The 18149-nt window shown below is 37.6% G+C and overlaps 1 gene segment (V, D, J or C); it reads left to right on the top strand.

Moving 5' to 3' along the window:
* Positions 1-14454: 14454 nt before the first annotated feature.
* LOC108318617 lies at positions 14455-15023 on the top strand. The segment is given in 2 exon segments: positions 14455-14540; positions 14666-15023. Coding segments are annotated over 2 exon segments (378 nt in total).
* The last annotated feature ends 3126 nt before the right edge of the window (positions 15024-18149 follow it).

Below are 18149 nucleotides of genomic sequence, written 5' to 3'. Positions count from 1 at the left end.
AAATAAAGAAAGGTCAGCCCACACAGATGAGAAAGAACAGTGTGAGAATACTGGCAGCTCCAAAAGCCAGAATGTCTTCTTATTTCCAAACAGCTACACTAGCTCCCCAGCAATGGTTTTTAACCTGATTGGAATGGCTGAAATGACAGACATAGAAGTCATAATCTTGATAGTAAGGAAACTCAATAAGATGCAAGAGAAGATTAAAGTTAAATCCAAGGAAAGCAGTATAATAAAGTGAGAGTTTAAAGATGACATAGCCATATTAGGAAGAACCGAAATTAACTTCTGGAAATAAAAAATGTATTACAGAAATTTATAATGCAATTGGAAGCATTAATGATAGAATAGACCAAACTGAGGAAAGAATCTCTGTGCTCGAAGATTTCACCTTTGAATCAATGAGAGACAAAAAAATGAAAAATAAAAAATAAAAACTGAAGAAAACCTCTGAGAAGTATAGAGTTATGCATACAGACCAACTCTATGGCTCATTGGCATTCCTTAAAGAGATGAAGAGAGAACAAATAATTTGGAGAACATATTTGACAATATTGTCCACAAAAATTTCCTCAGTCTCACCAAAGAGGTTGACATGCAAATGCAGGAAATACAGAGAACCCCTGTGAGATAGTATAAAAGATGACTATCTGCAAGACTGATCATCATTAGATTCTCCAAAATCAATGCAATAGAAAAAATTATAAAAGCAACTAGGAAGAAATGTAGGCAACATACAAAGAAAACTTCATCAACCTAACAGTGGACCTTTCAGCAGAAACCTTAAGCCAGAAGATATGGAAGCATATATAAAGCATCCTTAAAGAAAAGAAATTCAAATTAAAAATTTCACATTCAGCCAAACTAAACTTTATAAACGAAGGTAGAAAAAAGAACCTTTTTATGTAAGTAAATGCTTAGGTAACACCAGGCATGCTTTACAAGAGGCTTTTAAGGGAATGCTAAATATGCAATACCTGCCACCACAAAAACACACTTAAGTATATAGAACACAGACACTATAAAGTAACTATACAATCAGATCTACAAAGCAACCATCTAACAACATAATGACAGGATGAAACCTTCGCATATCAGTATTTACCTTTAATGGAAATGGGCTAAATGCCCCACTTAAAAGACACAGAATAGAAGACTAGATTGAATAAAGAAGCAAGACCCGACTGTTTGCTGTCTTCAAGAGACCCATCTTACATGCAATGACACTCACATGCTCAAAGTAATAGGCTGAAGAAATATTTACCAAGCAAGTGGAAGAAATACAGCAGTGGTTGCAATTCTTATTTCAGACAAAACAGACATTAAACCAACAGTGATGAAACGGAACAAAAAGGGCATTACATCATGATAAAGAGTTTAATTCAATAAGAATACTAAACTATCCTAAATATATAGGCACCCAACATTGGAGAATCCTGATTCATAAAACAAGTTTTTAGAGTCCTATGAAGAAACTTAGATAACAACATAAGTGGGAGTCTTCAACATGCCACTGACAGTATTAAGCCATCAAGGCTGAAAATTAAGAAAGATATTCAGGACATAAACTGAACGCTTGACCCAATGTACCTAACAGACATCTACAGAATACTCCACTCAACAACAAAGGATGTACAGTTCTTTTCAGCTGCACATAGCACATACTCTAACATCAATCACGCACTCAACCATAAAGCAATTCTTAACAAATTCAGAAAACCTCAGAGTCATACCATCTACTCTCTCAGACCACAGCCCAATAAAAATATAAATCAATATAAAGAAGATCTCTCAAAAAAAAACAACCACATGAAAATTATGCTTCTGAATGACTTTTGGGTAAAGAATGTAATGAAGGCAATTTTTTTAAATGTGAAATAAATAAAAACAAAACAAAACACATCAGAATCTCTTGGACACAGCTACAGCAGGGCTAATAAGAACAGTTTATAGTATTAAACACTTACGTCAAGTAGTTAGAAAAATCTCAGCTTAAGAACCTAACAGCACACCTAGAGGAACTAGAAAAACAACAGCAAGCCAAACCCAAAGCTAACAGAAAAAAAAAAAAAAGTCAGATCTAAACTGAATGAAATTGAGACACAAAAATCCATATAAAAGATCAGCAAAACCAAATATTGGCTCTTTGGAAAAATAAGCAAAATTGATGAATTGTTAGCTAGATTAGTTAAGAAAAAAAGAGAAGACCCAAGTAAACACAATCTGAAATGACAAAGTTGACATTACCACTGACCCCACAGAAATCCAAGAAACTCTCAGACTCTTATCATGAACACCTCTATGCACAAAAACTAGAAAACCTAGAAGAAACAGATGAATTCCTGGAAACATACAACCCTTCAAGATTGAACTAGGAAGAAACTGAAATACTAAAAAAACCAATAATGAGTTCAGAAACTGAATAAGTAATACACAAAACAAAACAAAAAAGAACTATCAACCAGAAAAAGCCCTGGAACAGACAAATTCATGGCCAAATTTTATGAGACATACAAAAAAGATCTGATACCAATCCTACTGAAATTATTTCAAATACCAAGAAGCAGAAAATCCTCCTTAATTCATTGTATCAGGCTGGCATCATTGCGATAGAAAATCATGGTAGAAACACAATGGGAAAATAAAACTTTGGGCCAATATCCCTGATGAACATAGACGCAAAAACCCTCAACAAAATAGTAACAAACCAAATTTTGCAGCATAACAGAAAGCTAATCCATCATGAACAAGGAGGCTTTATCCCTTGGACACAAGTTTGGTTTAACATTCACAAATCTACAACTGTGATTCATTACATAAACAGAGCTAGAAACAAAAACCACATGATCATCTCAAAAGATGTAGAAAAGGCTTTCCACAAAATTCAACAACACTTCATGCTAAAAACCCTAAATAAATTAGGCATTAAAGGAATAAACCTCAAAATAATAAGAGCCATTTATCACAAACCCACAGCCAACATTATACTGAATATGGAAAAGCTGTAAGCATTCCCCTTGAGAATCAGAACAAGACAAGCATGCCCACTTTCACCGCTCCATTTGATATTGTACTGGAAGTCTTATGCAAAACAATCAAGAAGAGAAATAAATAAAATGCATCCAAATAGGAAGAGAAAAAGTCAAACTATCTTTGCAGATGATATGATTCTATATCTAGAAAAACCTATAGTTTCTGCAAACTGGAACTAAGACTCCTGGAACTAGTACACAACTTAAGTAAAGTTACAACTTAAGTAAAGTTTCAGGGTATAGAACAAATGTATAAAAATCAGTAGCATTTCTATACACCAATAACATTGAAACTAAGAGCCAAATCAAGAAATCAATTCCATATACGATAGCCACAGAAAATTTTTTTAAAAAAACTAGGAATTAAGCCAACCAGGAAGGGATGAAAGGTCTCTACAAGAAGAATTGCAATACACTACTAAAAGAAATCAGAGATTCCACAAACAAATAAACGTTCCATGGTTAAGGATAGCAAGCATCCATATTATTAAAATGGCCATACCACCCAGAGCAATTAGACACAATGCTATTCCTATCAAACTACCAATCACATTTTTAACAGAATTACTAAAAAAGTATTATAAAATTCATGTGGAACTATAAAAGAGCCCAAATAACCAAAGAAATCCTAAATAAAATGGACAAAGCTGGAGGCATTGCACTACCTGACTTCAAACTATACTATAAAGCCATAATAAGCAAGACAGCATGGTACTGGTACAAAAACAGACACATAGACCAGTGGAACAGATTAGAGAATGCAGAAATAAAGCCACATTACTACAACCATCTGATCTTTGATAAAGTTGACAAAAACAAGCAATAGAGAAAGAAATACCTATTTGATAAATGATGCTGGGATAGCTGGCTAGCTATATGCAGAAGTCTGAAACTGCATCCATTCCTTTCACCATATAAAAAAAAATCAACTCAAAACAGGTTAAAGACTTAAATGTGAAAACTAAGACTATGAAAACCCTAGAAGAAAACCTGGGAAATACCATTCTAGACATAGGACCTGGCAAATATTTCATGACAAAGACATCAAAAGCAACAATACAAAAATTGACAAAAGGAACTTAATTAAAGAGTGTCTGAGTAATCAAATAAGCTATCAACAGAGTAAACAGACAATCTACAAAATGGGAGAAAATATTCACTAAGTATACATCTGACAAAGGCCTGATATCCATAATTTATAAGAAACTTTAAAAAATCACCAAGTACAGAAACCAACAACCCTACTAAAAATTTTTCAAAAGACATGAAAACACACTTCTCAAAGAAGACATATATGTGGATTTCAAGCATATAAAAAATGTTAAGCATAATTAGTCATCACAGAAATGCAAATCAAAACCACAATAAGATACCATATCACACTATACAGAATGGCTGCTATTAAAACGTCAAAAATAACCAATGTTGGTTAGAGTGCAGAAAAAGAGAATGCTATACACTGCAGGTGGAAATGTAAATTAATTCAGCCACTGTGGAAAGGAGTTCAGAGATTTCTCCAAGAACTTTCTTAAAACAGCCACCATTCAACCCAGCAATCCAATTACTAGGAATATAGCCAAAAATATATATAAATTCCTCCACCAAAAAAGACACATGCACTTGTATGTTCATTGCAGTGCTATTCACTATAGCAAAGACATGGAATAAACCTAGATGCCCATAAACAATGGATTGAATAAGAAAATGTGGTACACTACCATAAAAAATATGAAATAACATCCTTTGCATCAATATGTATGAAACGGGAGGCCATTATTCTAAGCAAATTAACACAGGAACATAAAAGCAAATTCCACATGTTGTCACTTACAAGTGGGAGCTAAGCATTGAGTATACATGAATGTGAAGATGGGGACAATAAATACTTGGGTCTACTTTAAGAGGGACGGTAGCAGGTGGATGAGGGTCAAAAAATTACTTATTGGGTACTATGTTTACTATATGGGTGATGAAATCATTTGTAAACCAAACCTCAGTGACACTCAATTTATCCATGTAACAATCCAGTACATGTACTCCCTGAAACTAGATTAAAAGTTGAGAAAAGTTTAAAAAAAAAAAAAAAGAGAAATGCAGAATTATATGAAAGATTTCTTTCTCTCACAAATTTTAAGAATTTTAAAAGTATTTAAGTAGAATTTTAGAGGTGACAAATTTTGTTCTGTTTTCATAGCAAAAGGTTTCATACAATACAAAAACACATTATTTTTACAGAAACCATCATTTCCTCAAAATGAATATGGATCCTATTATATTTTAGTTATAAACGCACAGAAAATTTATGCATTTCATAGATTTCACTTAAATGGTGCTTTAAAATTATATCACACCTAATAGTGAGTCACATCTGTTACATGTCATAACAATATGTGATAGACACAAAGAGGGATTGAAGCAACAGAAAAAGAAGTTGTTGCTTCAGGCTAATGGTATAAAATATACTTTAGATGATTATATATTCCAAGATAATGGATTCCATGGTTAGTGTAACTTAAATTCCAATGTGCCATTTCTGTTACGTTTAAAAGATGTGTGGCAAAATTTACATAGAAATCAAGCAGACCAGAGCCCTGAAATTAAGAAACATAACACACTCAGTGTTTTATTTAAAAAACTAATACATGCATCATGGAACTTAAATGTTATTACAGAATGCAGGGAGAGAAAAGAGATTGTAAGTAGCAAGAGCAGGAGCTAAGCAATGATGCAGTCATCTTTAGCTCTCGTGTGATTGACAGCATCTATGTGATTGATATTGACCTTGAGTTTCTGAGTTAATGTGAGTCAGGGATAAGGCCTAAACCCACTCAAGGTGGTGAGATATTATAATAATATGTTTTAAAAACAGACAAAAATACAAACACAACCTACATATTTCTGACATTTCAAGGGGCTATGGTATCAAAACAAAATGTTGAAAAATAAGTGATTCCAAAAGCTGAAAGGGGACTGAAGGGGAATCAAAGGATAATGAAATTGGCTGTTACAAAGAATCCTCAACATATGGTAGGCCAAATGTGACAAAGTTTTTCCGTCTGTGCCATGACATTGCAGAGGCAGGTGGGTGTTGGTAGCTCCGCTCCATGAGGTCACTCAGTTGGGCAGGAGGCACGGCCACCCTCAGCACACAACTTCCCACCTTCCTCACAGTCACTGCCCCCATGCTCATTCCTCAGCAGCATGAGCTGGAAAAGAGTGAAAACTGTTTTCTCCTTAAAGATTAGACAAAACTTATGCTTTTCATCAGTGACAAATATTATTTTGCCTCAAGCACACAATTGAGAAATTTTCCACTTAGTGGATCTGCTGGTAAACACATATTTCTTTGTTTGTTTTAATCTGAAAATGTATTTACATGATTCCTGAAAATAATTATTTGACCATGAAATTATATTTGTGACAGCCTAGTTGAAGTTGCTACTTACCATTTGATAATTACTGCTAAAAAGTTTTTTGTTAAAAAAAAAAAAAGAAATCAGTGCTCTATGATTCTAACTCTTCTTTGAAAGAAATATGTCTTTTTATTCTCTCATTCATCTTTTAAGGTCTTCAATTGGCCTTATTTTTATACAATTTAATGTATTAAGTTTTATTTATTATTTATGATACATTTGTTTATTTATTTTCATTATCACAAAATTAAACATCTTATAGTTTGCTGTGTTGAAGCATGGCACTTGCTGGCAAAAAAGTTCCACAAAAAAGCCAGCATCATGACTTTAGAAATACTAGAATGTAAGGGTGACAGTGTCCTATTGTCAACAGGGAGCCCCCAAGGTTGGAATGGGGTCTCGTGTGTGACTTGGAGCACCTGAGGGGAGCTGTCAGCATGCTGAGTTGTGAGGAAACCCACTCTGTTTTCTGTGCTCTGAGACTAGAAGCAGGGCTTTGCCCCCTCCCTGCCTTGGCTGTGTCTATCTGCTATGAACTGAATTGTGTTCCCAAGTTCATATTGTAGCTCTAATCCCCAGTGTGGCTGTAGGAAGCAGCTGAGGTTATAAAAAGGTAATCGAAGTTAAATGAGGCCATAAGGGTGGGGTCCTAATCCAGTAGGATTAGTGTTCTTATAAGAACAGTACCCACCTCACTCCAGTTAGAATGGTGATCATTAAAAATTTCTGGAGACAACAGATGCTGGAGAGGATGTGGAAAAATAGGAACGCTTTTACACTGTTGGTGGGAGTGTAAATTAGTGTAATGACATGGCACAGACAGTGTGGTGATTCCTCAAGGATCTATAAATAGAAATACCATTTGATCCAGCAATCCCATTACTAGGTATATACCCAAAGGATTATAAATTGTTCTATTATACAGACACATCTACAGGTATGTACATTGTGGCACTGTTTACAGTAGCAAAGACTTGGAACCAATCCTAATGCCCATCAAGGATAGACTGGATAAAGAAAATGTGGCACATATATACCATAGAATACTATGCAGCCATGAAAAAGGATGAATTCATGTCCTTTGCAGGGACATGGATGAATCTGGAAACCATCATTCTCAGCAAACTGACACAAGAACAGAAAACCAAGCACTGCATGTTCTTACTCATAAATGAATGTTGAACAATGAGAACACATGAATACAGGGAGGAGAACATCACACACTGGGGTCTGTTGGGGGTTGGAGGGCTAGGGGAGCAATAGAAGGGGGTGGGGAGGTTGGGGAGGGACAACATTAGGAGAAATACCTAATGTAGGTGAAGGGGGATGGAGGCAGCAAACCACCATGGCATGTGTATACCTATGTAACAATCCTGCAAGATCTGCACAGGTACTCCAGAATTTAAAGTATAATTTTTTAAAAAAAGCAAGTAATTTAATAAAACAAACTTAATTAAAATATATAGTAAAATTGGTTATTGATATCTGTAAACAATATCTCAGGTAAATCCTAGGAAAACGAAAAGAACAATAATGACATACTCTGTTTACAAGNTTTTTTTTTTTTTTTCTTTCTCTCTAAGCTTCACCCTGCTCCACTTGCCTGACTATGGAAATGCCATGTGAGAAAGCATGGTGAAATGGTACCATCTGCAAACCAGAAAGAAGGTCCTTACCAGAAAGTGACCTTGATCTTGGAGTTTTGGGTCACTGGAAATGTGAACATGAATGTCTGTGGTTTAAGCTGTTCTGCCCAGAGTATTTGGTATGGCAGTGCAAGAATACTAGTCTGTTGTCCCCATCTTGTCTTAGCAAGATCAGCCTCAGGAGGCCCTTGCCGACACGGGACCCAGCTTTGCTTGCCTTCCTCTTGCTGTTCAGACTCTTTTTTGAAGAGGGAGGACTCAGGCTTCACCCTCAGGTTGTTAGCATTGAACAGTAATGCTTCTGTGAATATGAGGTTGTTAGCCTCTTTTGTTTTCTGAAAGAATTTCATCAAACTGAGTTAACGACTTGTTTGGTATTAATATGGTGAGACATTCACATTTGTTCCCCATTTAGATGCCACTGGGGACATTTGTGTACCTTGTCTCCAGCCTCCTCAGTGTTTCTCAGTAGAGAGAGTCACTGCCACCTATAGGGCCAGCCATAGTATTAACTATGTCCTAGTCTACCACCAGCAGACATGAGACTCAGCCGTGAGCTCTTGCTGGCTCATGCTGCTTCTTGGACAGAATATATTCCTGGGTCAGGGGCAGAGAGTTCAGACAGATGTCACTCTGGCCATCAGCAGCCGAGCTGCCTTCATGGCACCCCATTGTGAACTGAGTCTCAATAGCACTTGAACGATGAAAGCTGGGCAGAGAGATCCCACATCACTCCAGTCAGAGGGGAGGCTGCTAATGGACCATGGGGTGGATTTGTCCTGTGGCCCTGTAGCCACTGAGCCACGTGTGCTGCCCTGTCTGACAGAGGTCATTGCGGGAGTAACTCTCCAACCTGGGGATGAAGCATTCTTCCAAGTGGGGTCCACACTCCCTAACCATCTCCTCTGTACTGGCTGCTGTGTGTTCCCCAGATCCCCTGCTGAATGTCCTCATCAATGGGTGGGTCACTGCTCCGACCGGTATGAACATAGAGATGAGTCCTGTGCTTCCTGACCCTCGGGTTCTGTATGGGGAAAGGGGGCATGAGGTGGTGCACATATTGGTGCTTTTTAAATATTCATGCTCAATTCATCAAATTTAAAATCATACATTATATCAGCAAAATTATATCAATTTCTATATAAATATACATATTATTTTGATTTATACTACAGATACATAGCATATACACATATAGCAATATAATTGATATCCATATATGTATTTAACAAAGTTTACATAATACATACATATGTATTACTCATTTAACAGGTACTCCTTTTATTTCCAAGAAGGACAGAGTCTGGCTGAGTAAAGGCTCTGGGGACATTTGCTGACCATTCCATTTTGGCTTTAGCAGGATCCTCTGCCAATCAGGACCTATGAGGACAGAGATGAGCATAATTGGCCCTGGGAGCCCAAGCTTAGCCTTAAGGCCCTGGTCTTTGAGACTTTTACTGTGGCTGTGGGCTCTGGGCCTTGTGCAGTATCTGTAGATGTGTGAGCATTTTTCTTCCATGAAGCCCCTGCAGGCAGACCTTTGAGCAGGGCCTGTGGTTCTTCCTGGGTCTTCAGCCCCATGGTCCAGGAGAGCAGCTGCTTCTTTCATAGCCCAGGACCAGAACCAGGCAGCTCTTGGGCAATGCAAGCTTGACCTTAGTCCTGGCTTGAGGACACTATTCTAAATCTCTTTTCTCTGATTTCTGTACCTGAATGCCGTCCCTGGCCCTAAATGCACAGGACACATTTCCACAACTGTGAAATATAACATTGTCATCTGGAAGATGAGAAATCTGATTTTCTTGTCATCCTCAGAGCCTGGCTTGTTCCAACCCCCACCAGGTATAAAAGCCCTTGTGGTCTCTCCTCCCCTTATAATTTAAGTTAGACACATAGTGAAATTTAAATGTGGCAAAGTCACTGGCCCTTGCATAGCAGCATTTCCTTCTCCTTTGATGTGTAGGACACCAGCTCTGTTCTGTTGTGTAAGAAAAGGACAGTGAGTTTCTCCCATCATAGGACAAGACCAGGGATTAAGGGCACATGGGATCACCTCCACAATGAGATTTAAGGAGAGTAAAGAGTGGGCAGGGCTTCTTAGATTACGACATCTCATAAAGGGAGTAAGTTGAAGAGCATTTTTTTCCCTGCAACAGATAGGAATGGACATAAGTCTTAGCGTCACTGCAGCCATTTTGAGATCATGAGATATTAAGCCCAAGACTGAAAATCTAAAGTGATAAAAGTACGAACTAGAAATGCGGAAAGAACTTGGATACATCAATGCTGAAAGCTCCAACTTTTGGATATCTTATCTTTGCTTAAGCCGTTGCTGTAATTTCTTTGAATTTCTTCTAAAATTATTTTAATTTATCCAGAAAGGATACTTAAGGGAAAGAGCCTGGATTGGCCGTAGACTTCATCTTTAGGAAAAGAAACGTACTATCGTATGTGTGTGTGTGTTTGTGGGAGTCTGAGGCATGAAAGGCAGGAGCCACAATAAGCAATGGGCTTCCCTGACATCTTGATTCTGCTGTGTCCATGGCTAGAGAAACCCAAAGGACTTGGAAGAGTTGACAAATTCTGCCCCATCTCCATTTCTCTTTTAATGTCCTAAGCATAAAACAGCCCCTTGTGCTTCTTAATTCTTTCCTCCTCCAAGGTAGTAAAAACAGAATCGTGGTTAAGAAACAGCCACAACAGATACAACATTTGGAGAAGACACAGTGTCTGGGGTTTGTATACTTCTCAATACCAAAGTGGTGTTGCAAGTTTCCCCTCCTTCTTGGTGTTTTTGTTTTGCTTGTTCATATATTTATTTTTCATAAATAATAACTGTATCAAGATATTAAAAATTTAGAATCTTTGATATATTCAGGATTGATGCATGAGTTTCATTTTTTTAAATGTCAATAATTATAATACAAAAAAGCATTTGCTTAATTTAGATTAAAATTAATTTGTCAAAAATATCTGATGAGGTACATCAATTTTAAAACTTGGGAGGCCTGTAGGTAGCAATATTTTGAAGCCCTAAGGAGTCCACTTGGCTAAAGGTAAAATGATATGCTCTGTTAATTCTTTAGTGTGTTTATATCTTGTTTGTTCTGGAAATAGCTCCCAGACCCAAAGTAAAGAGGCTCCACTGAGACCAGACATTTGAACATGGCCCTCCCTTAATCTCTGACATTTTTATAGCAGCTAGAGCCATCCCATAAGAGGGTCATGCAGGCCAGGTTAGTGATATCTTTTTGTCCTCAAAATGGACACTGGAGATACTTGAATGCAGCCTGAAAATGTTGAGTGCTTGTGGGTGCCATTGTCACTCCAGAAATGGGCAGAATTCCTCTTTCCACTCAAAATGACTTTGGCCTGTGAGGCCACCAAACTAGAATCAAGCTGAGCTCTGGATTTTTAGTTTAATTAGGTCCCACTGTCCAGGAGGAAGAACTGCTTGTTCAAGAGCTTTTGAGGGCTCAAGACTTGTCTCTTTCAACACATGCACACCTGAACCAACTCAACCTGGTTGTCCTCACTACCCTGTGTTCCACATCAGGAACACAGCCCTGGGCCAGAGCCAGGGGGCTCAGAAAAGGGGCATCTTCCCAGTCCTTACCAACCAGCAGGACTACCTGTGGGATATTTCCTTCTTTCCTGTACTGAGAGGATTTCTGACACCACGAAAGAGCACCAGCCATTCTAGGTAGTGATCCAATTTTGTAATCAAACCATTTGGATGTAAAGCTCAGAATCACCAGTTTCTCCTTTCAGATAGCTCTCAGATCTCTGGATTCTTCCCAGGATCCAAAGAAGGAAGCCTTTCAGTGAATGCTTCTCTGTAGTATTTTCTCCAGATGCAATAGGCAAGTTTGAGACAGTCCTGTTTTCCAATGGAGAAGTGAAGTTCCTTTCAGCCAGAGATAGATTCTTCAACTGGTCCTTTTACTTTTTTATTTTATTTTATTTTATTTAGGTCTCTATGGCAATGCAAGAAAGGGGACATGCAAAACATAAAGAGACTCTAGAAGAAATAATATTACTTTGTTGTACTTTGAGTTAATGAAAAATCTCTTTAGAAAAATGAGAACAATTTCCTTTAATTTTAAACATACACAGTACTGTCAACAAATTGCTTTTTTTTAAAAAAAAAAAATTACACTTTTATTTTAGGTGTCAGAGAGTACCTGTGCAGCTTTGTTATGTGGGTATATTGCATGATGCTAAGATTTGGGATGAAAATTATCCCTTCACCCAGGAAGTAAGCACAGTAGACAACAAGTAGTAATACTTACCCGATCCTTCCCTCCCTCCTCCTGTAGTATTCCCCAATGTCTGTTGCTCCCATCTCTGTATGTCCTCAGTGTTTCACTCTACTTGTAAGTGAGAACATGCAGTATTTCCTGTATTACTTCACTTTAGAGAATGGCCTCCAACTGTATCCATGTTGCTACAAAGGATATATTTCATTATTGTTATGACTGTGTAGTAATCCATGGTATATACATACTGTATTGTTTATCCACGCCACAATTTATGGGCATCTAGGTCCATTCCATGTCTTTGCTATTATGAATAGTACTGCAATAAACCTACAAGTGCATGTGTCTTTTTGATAGAAGAATTTGTTTTTTGTGGGGGAGTATATACCTTGTAATAGGATTACTGGATTGAATGATAATTCTGTTTTAAGTTATTTGAGAAGTATCCAAACTGACTTCCACAGTGGCTGAACTAATTTACATTTATACCAACAGTCTATACGTGTTCCTTTTTCTCCACAACCTTGCCAGCATCTGTTTTTTGTTTGTTTGTTTGTTTTTTGACTTTATAGTCATAGCCATTCTTACTGATGTGAGACAGTATCTCATAGTGGTTTTGATTGACATTTCTCTAATGATTAGTGATGCTGAGCACTTTTTGATATGTTTGTTGGCTGCTTGTCTGTTTTTTGAAAAGTATCTGTTCATTTTCTTTGCCCACTTTTTAAAGGGCTTATTTTTTGCTTGTTATTGTTCAAGTTTTTTTAAAGAGTCTAGCTAATAGATTTTTGCAGGATGTGTAGTTTTTAAATATTTCTTTTTCACTTTGTTTACTCTGCTGATAGGTTCTTTTTTTCTTTTTTCTTTTTTTCTGTTATTATTATTATTATTATTATTTTGCTGTGCAGAAGCAGCTCTTTAGTTTAATTAGGTCCCATTTGTCTTTTTATTTTTTATTTTTAAGTTGCAATTGTGACCCTACCTTTTTCTCTAGGTGCCTTTAAGATTTTTTTCATTAGCATTGACCTTGAACAGTCTCGTGACTATATGCCTTGGTGATATTCATTTTGTATAGTAACTGGCAGGTCTTGGAATTTCTTATATCTGGATAGCTACCTCTCTAGCAAGATTAGGAAAATTTTCTTGAATTATCATTATTATTGTTGTTGTTGGGATGCAGTCTTCATCTGTCACCCAGGCTGGAGTGCAGTGGCCCAATCTCGGCTCACTGCCACCTATGCCTCCTGGGTTCAAGCAAATCTTGTGCCTCAGCCTCCCAAGCAGCTGGAATTATCGGCATGCATCACCACACCTAGCTAATTTTTGTATTTTAGTAAAGATGGGGTTTCACCACGTTGCCCAGGCTGGTCTCGAACTTCTGACATCAGGTGATTCACCCTCCTCAGCCTCCCAAAGTGTAAAGTACAGTGCATTTAGTCCCTAAATATTAAAGAGATCTATAGCTTTGGATATTGGCCTCTGTGAGTGATGCTTGCATTTAGGAATCATGGTATCATCTTTGTGCACTGAAAGTGAATTGCTTGACATTATGCTGGTACCCACATAAGATTATATCAGTAGCACTTTAGTATAATGAAAAGTACAATTTACTAAAGTGCTACTGATAAAATCTTTCTTTTCATTTTGAAAAAAAAAGCAATTTCACATGGACAGAAATGTTACTACAGCACAGAGGATTTTTATATCTACTGAATCTAGTTAGGAGTAATGTGAAAACCTGATACTGCCACCCTCTAAGACTTTATTATGCATTCCCTACAAACAATGACACTTTCCTACATACTTCCAATACAATAAAAAATACATTATTTAATCTAGACCTTATATTCATTTTAAATTTTGGCAATTGCCTCAAAAATCTCTTTTGTAACTATAGGGCCTCTAGAGAGAAATAGTTTCCCTCCACACAAGTCTGTGCTGCCCTGGTCTGACCCGGGACCCTGGGGACACTGCCCCTGAGTTGAGTTACTGAGATGAAGGAGCCCTGCAGCTGTGCCCAGCCCGCCCCATCCGCTGCTGATTTGCATATTCCCAGAGCACAGCCCTCAGCCCTGAAGACTTCTTAATAGTCCGGTCACACCCTGTGCAGGAGTCAGGCCCAGTCAGGACACAGCATGGACATGAGGGTCCCCGCTCAGCTCCTGGGGCTCCTGCTGCTCTGGCTCCCATGTAAGGAAGAAGAACACTGGGAATTTACTCAGCCCTGTGTGCTCAGTGTAGCCTGGCTTTTCAGGGAAGTCTTCCTATAACATGGTTAATAGTATGAATATTTGTATTTATGTTTCCATTCTCAGGTGCCAGATGCGACATCCAGATGACCCAGACTCCATCCTCCCTGTCTGCATCTGTAGGAGACAAAGTCACCATCACTTGCCGGGCAAGTCAGGGTATTAGCAGTTATTTAGCCTGGTATCAGCAGAAACCAGGGAAAGCCCCTAAGCTCCTGATCTATTATGCATCCAGTTTGCAAAGCGGGGTCCCATCAAGGTTCAGTGGAAGTGGCTCTGGGACAGATTTTACTCTCACCATCAGCAGTCTGCAGCCTGAAGATATCGCAACATATTACTGTCAACAGTATGATAAGCTCCCTCCCACAGTGTTACAAGTCATAACATAAACCACCAAGGGAAACAGAAGTGTGATGCTCGGCTGCCCCAGCTGCTCCTTATGGTGCCTTTCTCTGCTGACGTCCTTTTTTTAATTAAGCCAGGATTTGGAGGTTTAGGAAGGCTCCTCTGCATTCTAACTCTATTTTTTCTTCCTCAGCCCCAGCAGCACAGGCATGACACTGTCTTGGTGATTTAATAAATAACAGCAATTATGATACCTGAGGAATTTCAGTTATTGCATCTGTCTAGGTCATACATCACAAGAGAAACTACTCAAAAGAAACTACCAATTTCAAGAAGAAATTGTTTTATTTTATTTTTTAACTTTCATATAATTATAATTTATTTTAGTTTCAGGGGTACATGGGTGGGTTGGTTCTATAGATAAATTGCATATTGTGGGGGTTTGGTGTACATATTGTTCTATCACTCAGGTAATAAGTATAGCACCTAATAGGTCATTTTTTTTTATCCTTCGTCTCCTCTCACCCTCCACCCTCAAGTAGGCTCTGGTGTTTATTTGTCCCTTTTTTGTGTTCATATGTATTCAATGTTTTGTTCCCACTTATAAGTGAGAACACAGGTGATGTGATTTTCTGTTCCTTCATTAGTTCATTTAGGATAATGGTCTCCAGCTCCATCCATGTTGCTGTAAAAGACATTATATCATTATTTTTAATGGCTGCATAATATTCCATGGTATGTCTGTGTCACATTTTCTTTATACAGTCTACCATTGATGGGCACTTAGGCTGATTCTATGTCTTTGGTATTGTGAATAGTGCTGCAATGAGCATACATGTACATATGTCTTTATGATCTAATGATTTATATTCCTTTTGCTATATATACAAAAGGATGTTTTGTATATAAAGTTGAATGATAGTTCTGATTTAAGTTCTTTGAGAAATTGCCAAATTGTTTTCCACAGTGGCTGAACTAATTTATACTCCACCCAAAAGGGAATGTATAAGCATTGGCTTTTCTCTGCAGTCTCATTAGCATCTGTTTTGTTTTGTTTTGTCTCTTTAATAATGACCATCTTGATGGAATTAAATTTGCTAATACATGCCAGGAGATATGGTAGTCAGGAAGCTGATACTAGAAACAGGGAAATCTCTGTTGGTCTGCCAGAAGCCAGAGCTCATTTGCTCCTAAACTCATGGGCTATCTAACCATGTGGTCTTCTCCTCCATCTAGGAAGTTCAGATATAAGGGTGCTGTTGCTGTCAGTTGATGTGGCACCTCTCCAGGTGATTCTCCAGTCTTCACCTCAGTCTGCATGCCTGCCTGCAGGTGTCAGTGTTGAATCACTGCCTTCTTACTTTAAAATGTAATGGGTAGGCTCCTCTTTGAGTAACTAAAAGGCAATAAAAAAAAAAAAAAAAAAAAAAAAAAAAAAGAAACCATAGAGAGACAAAAGGGTTTTGGGAAGTGTGCTTTTAGAAATGATAGTTGAATATGGAGAATTAGGAGCTGACAGCCAAGTGAGGTCAATATTTTCCCGTCTTTGAATTTTCCAGTTATGGGTTGGCTTCAGGATACATTTGTTTGTGCTTTCACATATTATTAGCAAGTCTGAGATCATTACAAGAACACTTCATTCAGTCATAAAATAAACAGAAAAATGAGAAACTTGCTTAGATACATAGAAATTATTTGACAAATGAAACAACTTTTCTTGCAAAACAAACAACACCTATACATGCGTATGATATATTGTTTCCTTGGCATGAAAGCACTTTGCTACTCAAAATGTGTCCAGTTGCCAGCCAGACATGAGGTTCAGCAGTGGGAATAAAGGTTCTCAAAACTTTTGATGAGAAGAGAGCCTGACTTTGGGTTGATGAGAGTGTTGTACAGAAGCAAGTGGTGTGTCCATAAGAAGATTACTCAAGGAAATGTCACCTGCCTGCATGGACAGCACCATTTTCTGTCTTCTCTAACTTTATCATCAGCATCACTGTGAGCATGTTACAAATGCAAAGTAGCAGATGCATCTTAGACATATTGCATAATGGTCTATGTTTTAAAAAGCATACAAGTAATCTACAGGAATTTTTAAAAGCTATGTTTTAGAAGACATTTAGTTTAAATGTGTTTTTCCACAATAAGACCATTTACATTAAAGCCACGTGTTAAAAACACATCGAGGCCCGGTATAGTGTCTCATGTCTGTAATCCTAGCACTCTGGGAGGTCGAGGCGGGCAGAACACTAGAGGCCAGGAGTTCCATACTAGCCTGGCCAACATGGGGAAACCACTTCTCTACTAAATATACAAAAATTAGCTGGGCATGGTGGTGCATGCCCACAATCCCAGCTACTCAGGAGGCTGAAGCACAAGAATCACTTGAACTTGGGAGGCAGAGGTTGCAGTTAGCTGAGATCACACCAGTGCACTTGAGCTTGGGTGACAGGGTAAGACTCCATCTCAGACAACAACACCACCAACAACAAATATCCAGCATTATCTCTAACCAATGCAAACATTTGAAAACATTTTTAATATTGTAAAACTTGGAAAACATAATTGTTTCTCCATCATTGATGCAAATAACTTTATAGTTAAATACAGTAAACATTTTTAGAAACTTTAGGAATTAACAAAGTGAAAAAATAAATTAGAATTGTGTGCACCTGTGTTGCTGATCATTAGATGTACAATTGCCTGTTCAGCTTTGCTTGAAAATTTTGTTGACTTCTGCTGCCTGCCATATAAATGTACCTTGGATAGGCTCTACTTTGTCCCCAGATCAAATACAATCCAAAGGCTGGAGACAAGCTCAGCGCCCTGCAGCAGAAACACCCTGCTAAGCCCTTCCTCGATCAACCAGATAATTGCTATCATGAACACCTATGAATAGGAAAATAAGTGCTTAGTGTTATTAGCCACTGAGTTTTGAGTAATATATACAAATGCACATTTTTTTTGAACAAATAAGCAAATTTTACTTTTGTAATTCAAATATTTTTTAGTTTAATTTCTTCTAAATATCTTTCTAAATGGTTTATTAAACATATACCATCACATTTGGTAAAATTCATCTATCTATATGAGTGGATGTGTAAATATCATGTTGGTCACCTTTTACCTGGGTGGTCAGGTCAGAAAAGGCTGTTGTTTCAGCCTGAGTGTAGAATTTCTTTTCTTTTTTTTTTTTTTTTTT

This window comes from Cebus imitator, unplaced genomic scaffold, assembly GCF_001604975.1.
Source record: "Cebus imitator isolate Cc_AM_T3 unplaced genomic scaffold, Cebus_imitator-1.0 Scaffold222, whole genome shotgun sequence".
Classification (NCBI taxonomy): Eukaryota; Metazoa; Chordata; class Mammalia; order Primates; family Cebidae; genus Cebus; species Cebus imitator.
This window is presented reverse-complemented; position numbering and strand designations above follow the sequence as displayed.